The sequence below is a fragment of the Mustelus asterias genome, chromosome 1, assembly GCF_964213995.1.
Source record: "Mustelus asterias chromosome 1, sMusAst1.hap1.1, whole genome shotgun sequence".
Classification (NCBI taxonomy): domain Eukaryota; kingdom Metazoa; phylum Chordata; class Chondrichthyes; order Carcharhiniformes; family Triakidae; genus Mustelus; species Mustelus asterias.
This window is the reverse complement of record NC_135801.1, coordinates 71,664,909-71,670,908: the sequence shown is the minus strand read 5'-3', so window position 1 is coordinate 71,670,908 and position 6,000 is coordinate 71,664,909. Positions and strand designations below refer to the sequence as shown.

At 42.6% G+C, this 6,000-nt stretch overlaps 1 protein-coding gene across 14 annotated transcripts in view; it reads left to right on the top strand.

Annotated features, from left to right (window-relative positions):
• Window positions 1-1,168: 1,168 nt before the first annotated feature.
• The window catches only part of LOC144494088 (calcium/calmodulin-dependent protein kinase type II delta chain), a 344,749-nt gene continuing 339,917 nt past the window's right edge, over window positions 1,169-6,000 (top strand). For 13 of the 14 annotated variants that reach the window (XM_078213767.1, XM_078213738.1, XM_078213690.1 and 10 more), the window contains exons 1-2: window positions 1,224-1,772; window positions 2,316-2,410. In XM_078213767.1, the coding sequence (XP_078069893.1) occupies window positions 1,708-1,772; window positions 2,316-2,410 (160 nt within the window). In that variant the 5' untranslated portion in view covers window positions 1,224-1,707. Of the gene's footprint in view, window positions 1,773-2,315; window positions 2,411-6,000 lie in introns of all 14 variants that reach the window. The other variant, XM_078213682.1, reaches the window with a different exon arrangement.

The window sequence follows — 6,000 nt, the reverse complement described above, 5'->3', positions numbered from 1 at the left end:
GAGGACCTGGGTTTGAATCCCGCCATGACAGGAGGTGGAATTCAATAAAAAAAACTCTGGAATTAAGAATCTACTGATGACCATGTAACCATTGTCGATTGTTGAAAAACCCATGTTTCTCTGATGTCCTTTAGGGAGGGAAATCTGCCATCCTTACCTGGTCTGGCCTACATGTGACTCCAGAACCACAGCAATGTGGTTGACTCTCAACTGCCCTCAGGCAATTCAGGATGGGCAATGAATGCTGTCCAGCCAGCCACACCCATGTCCCACAAATTAATAAAAATGCTAGAAGTAAACTTAATCCTGACAGTATATAGTAAATGTAACTGTGACACGACCTGTGCATATAATTTGAACAGCACTGTACTCTAAAAACATTTGCAAATATTCTCATTACTGTATTGAAGCACCTCAGTGCAGCTTGAACTCTGTAGATAATCTTTGCTGTTATGACAATCTGAAATGTTTTGCAATGTTTCTTTCGTATATTTTGGGAAAAAAGTATATCTTTGCAAAGAAAAAACAAAATACTAGCAATTGGTTCTGGTTGCTGCACGGAAAAGCCCCCCAAGACTGCGGCAGCGGTGAGCAGTAACGGCGATGGAGTTTAGTCAAGCGGAATGGGGAGTGGGGAATTCGCTGGGTTACAGTCCCTCAAACTGGCGGCTGCTGCTGCTCAGTGACACCCAGCGCTGCACAAAGCCGCTTGGGTTTGACTCTGTGCCCTCAGCTCAGCCGGCAAAGTTTCCCTCTGGCTGCATCAGAAAATATGAACAGCGATAATAAAACAATATTTTTTAAAGTGCCAGTGTCGAGAGAAAAAAACCAACAGATGATTGACCAATGGATGAACTTATGAGTAAAAGGGCACTCGGTCCCCGGTTATTGCTACATAATCTGTCACTGCAAACCAGCCCACCTTAAGAAAAAAAATGAAAGTGCTTTGCCATGAATAAACTGAACTAGGAAAGGGAATCTCTTTAACATTTCGAATAAAAGACTGCAGAACTCTCCGCATTGCTTTCAGCCATGTGTGTTATTCATGAGTATTTTGCCTTTTGAAATGTAAAATCGAAGTTTTCCCCTCTTACTTCTTGACGTCAGCCTCTCCCCTCCCCCAGCCAGTAGTAATCCGGGCTGGGTTTTTTTTCTACTGAAATATATCGCGAGATGTGGAGAGAGTCCGGAGCTGGCTTTCTATTTTCTCATTTCCCTGTAGTGACAGAGCTGAGGAGGGTTCAGTAGGGGAGAGACTGATACTTCCTATCTTGAGGAGATAGTGGCGAGGTCAGGGAGGAGAGACAGACACAGACTGAGTGCAGGTTGCAGCACAATGTTATGAGGACACAGAGAGAGAGAGAGAGGTTTAGTTTAAGTGACACTGACTCCGGGAGCTGCTATTGGTGACAGTGAGACACACACACATATCGGTGCAGTCACACTGACTGGGTCCCACACACATTGTCACACACACACACCCAGCCATTCCAGCACCCACCAGGAGAAGCAGCAGCCAGCTCCTGCTACCCCTTCTCCTAGGGTAAGGGAGAAGACGGGCGGCTCGGAGGAGCGCACGTTGTGTCACAGCGAGCCAGGTTGTTAGTCCCTGCCGGGTTGTCGCTGTCCATCGCGGGGGGAGGGAAATCGGCGAGCAGCCGCTTGTAAAGACCGGAGATTAGACAGCCACCGTCGCCAGCCTTCACCATGGCTTCGACCACAACGTGCACCAGATTCACGGACGAATACCAGCTCTTCGAGGAACTTGGAAAGTACGGCGGCAAATCTTGTCACCGGAGTGATTTTTTTAAAAAACAAATTTATCCTTGCCATAAGCATTAGTATTCCGGCGGAGGTTCGCATTCATGGAGTGCAGTCTTCTGCATGGTTACCTTTTCTTAAATGTAATTATAAATGTCTAGGCATGCTGTATGGACACTGCCTGACCCCGGCATAAAATTCAGCTAAATATCTGCCGTCTTATCTCCTTTTGAAACCGGTTTCGCTTTCTGAAGCAAAGTGTTTATATAAAATATTTAAACAAATCCGGATTCTCCACAGAGTATCCTGAAATGTTTTATTTTCCTTTATGTTGCGTTCGCAAAAATACACCGTGTTTTGGAAAACACGAATTTCAATGACTTCGATGCCCTTGATTTATTTGGCTATTTTTGCTCAGTTAGTGGGTGGTTTGTGACCCAGTTGGATTAAGACAGCTTTCTAAATTGGGGAGCGTTAGCTGTCTACCTGTATCATGTTTTTTCTTGTTTGAACTATATATATATATCTGTATATATGTGATCAATTGTTTGCAGGGGAGCGTTCTCGGTGGTGAGACGATGCATGAAAATCTCGACAGGACAGGAATACGCTGCCAAAATCATCAACACCAAAAAATTATCTGCCAGGGGTAGGTGTATTGAACATTTCGCATCATACCATTATTAATAATTTGGATGCATTGCAGGAATATTCAGCATGCAAATGTCTGCCTCACCGAAATGAATAAAAATGGAAGGTTTTTTTTAAATGGTCAAATTGTTAACAATCCTTGACAAATTCCGTCAGTTCTTGGCTTCGCACTTCCAGACCTGGTTGTGGATCACGCAAAAATCGTGCAGTGATGCTTTCGACAGATTTAGGTGTGAAAATGCGGCGTGGATTGAAATAATCTGAGCGGAGGGTCACAGATAAAAGTAACACTGGCTTCTGCAAACCCAGTTGACAAGTTAGATCGAGTCTGAACTTGCATACTTAAACTTACTGCACAGAATTTGGTGGAGCGAAGCATTCCAGTTGATTTGTAAACGCCCTACTTGCGGACATACCAATATAACCAGGAAGCAGAATTTTCCTTCAAGTTGTGTGACTGCCAGCTTCAGTGGCACCAGTGATTGCCAAATATTTGATTGATGCCAATTATGTCCGATTTAATACATTTCCAATCACAATACATATTTAATGTGTTCTGAAAGTTTGTGTGTGAGGCATCCTGATGGCCTGTAATACCAGTGTTGAACCATAGATGCCCCTGGTCTAGTCTATTTTTGTGCACGTTTCCTTATCTGCTCCTTCCTCCTCCAGCTTTCCAACGTTGCTTTCCTTCTCAGTGTAAGTTGCCTCTGTAGTCGGCTGGCAGCAGTCATGGTTCTGCATCTTATCAGTTCCAGTGGTCAAGCAAGTACCGGCGAAATATGGTACACAGGAGGAATATCTTTCAAATCCTTTGTAGCCATGGCAGGAGCACGCAGCCTATCACACGGTGAAACCTTCCACAAGTTCACAGTATTTTCTGAGGGAAGTTGTGTGAAGAGAACAACAAGCTAGGAGTCTCACCTACGACCTACACTGTGCTTGAACTTCACACAATGGTTAGACTCATAGAATCCCCACAGTGCAGAAAGAGGCCGTTCAGCCCATTGAGCCTGCACTGCCAACAATCCCCCCCCCCCCTCATCCCGGTAACCCTATGTATTTACTGCTAATCTTCCTGACTCTTAAGGGGCAATTAGCATGGCCAATCCACCTAACCTGTACATCTTTGGGCAGTTGAAGGAACCCACACACACATGGGGAGAACGTGCAAACTGCACACAGTCACCCAAGGCTGGAATTGAACCCAGGTCCCAGATCTGAGACATGTGAAGCAGCAGAGCTAACCACTGTCACCGTGCTGCCCTTATAGCGCAGTAGATCATTTTGTCCTGTTATGTTTGTGCTAGTTCTCCATAGGAGCAGTTCACCTAGTGTTACTCCCCTGTCTTTTCCTTGTAGCCCTGCACATGTTTTTCCTTTTAGCTAATAAGTCAATTCCATTTTGAAAGCCGTAGTTGAAGTTACCCCCGCCACACTCTGAGGCAGTGCATTCCCAATCCTCACCACTCAGTGCGTAAAACTGTTTTTCCTCATGCTGCTTTTGCCAATTACATTAAATCTGTGCCCTCTGGTCCTCAATCCTTCCAGCAATTGGAAGAGTTTCTTGCTTTCTACTCTAACAAGCCCCCTTATGATTTTGAATTCTTTAATTGAATCTCCTCTCAACCTTTGTGAGGTAGAATAGTTCCGGCTTCTCCAGTCAATCTACTTAACTGAAGCTTCTCATTCTTGGGACTTTTCTAATTACTCTTTCTGCACCTCTTATAATGCCTTTACATTGTTCCTAAAGTGTGGTTCCCGGTTCTGGATACAATACTCCAGTTGACAGATGAGTGCTTTATACAAGTTTGACATAACTTCCTTACTCTTGTACTTTATAGGCTACTAATAAATCCCTGGACGCTGTATGCTGTATTACCTGCTCTTTCAACTTTAACTGCTTTGTCCTGCCACCTTCGATGATTTGTGCACACACAAACTCAGGTCCCTGTGCTCCTGTTTCCCACTTGGAATAGTACACTTTATTATTTATGGTTCTTCTGCATTCTTTCTACTAAAATGATTCATTTCATACTTCTCGGTATTAAATTTTATCTGCCACGTCTTTGCCCATTCCACCAACCTGTCTACATTCTTTTGAAGTTCTGCACTATCCTCCTCTTCACAGTTCGCAATACTTTGTCATCTGCAAATTTTGAACTTGTGCCCCTTACATCAGGGTCTAGATCATGAATATGTATCAGGAACAGCAAAGCTCCTAACACTCATCCCTGGAGAACCTCACAAACAATTCCTTCGGTTGGAAAAGTAATCATTTACCACTATTCTGTTGCCTACTATTCAGCCAATTTAGTATCTGCACTCAGCCACATTCACAGGAAAATGCAAGGTTAAGACTGCTTCTGTCATGTGAGGAAGTTATAAGCCTACACTTAATTAATTAATAGATCTGTTCATGTGAGTTAGCTGGCTTCGTGATTCCAGTTGCTGTCATCTTTTTGACATTGCTGAAGCTCGTGTGCAGAATCGTAGCACTAAGTCATTGAGACCTAGTTCCAGGAGCCTGCTGCAGTAGAAGTATGTAGTGGGGTATGAGAACATCATTGGCAAAATGTCATGTGTCCATTTGCGAGCCTTGAAGATGTGTGGCCAATAGAAGACCCACTGCTTTATAGCATGTGTTTGAACTTTGTCAATGTTAAATGTAGAATGCATTTTTCAAACATAAGCAAATTCAATTGTCTGGCAAATTAACTTGGTGCGTCAGTAGTAATGCACCATTGGCATTTTTAAACTAGTGAATCTGTTAAGTCATGAACACTTGGAGGTTAAAGTAGGTAGCCATCATCCTCTGCATGAAAGAAGAAACAATCCATTGTCAATTGACTTGATTTATTTAAACTATATCCTGGAAGAAATCTTAATTTAGATCATTAAATGATAACTGATGATGATATGGTAACTCTTCAATTCAACTAATTACAAAGCTCCGAAATGTGATAAGCATTAGTAACTAAGATATTTATATTATAAGTCCACAGAGAGCAGAGTTTGCAGGTTCATTGAATATGTTAAGAGTGAATTGGATGCTTGATTGACAAGAAAGTTAAAGGGAGTAAGCAGGAAAGTACAGTTGAAAATAAAGGCCACAGTCAGATCAGTTATGATCTTACCAAATGGCGGAGCAGGCTTGAGGGGCTGAATGGCCTACTCTTGCTCCTAATGTGATTGTTTGTATAATTCATTGCTTTCCCTTTAATCTAATGTCTAAACTAATTAGGGACATCTTTTGGAACTGGAGAGAGGGCAGTAAGAATAAGAGGGCAGTAAGTTATTAATCCATGATGTATGCAGTCAATAAAATGTAGCACAACAGAGGAACATTTTAATAGGTGTACATTGTATGCTTCATCTTATTTAACACTTGGGCTTAAAAGGACAGTATTTTACTGCATTGTATAACGGAGTGATAGAGATAGTTGTTCCTTCCTTGCGATCTGATCCCTAAACACCTTCCGAATGAACATACCATAAGGAGTTAATTGAGAAGTGTTAAGTCTTAAAATGCAATGGTTACATTGCATTAATAAATAAGCTGGGGTGGCTTTGATACTGAAGACTGCC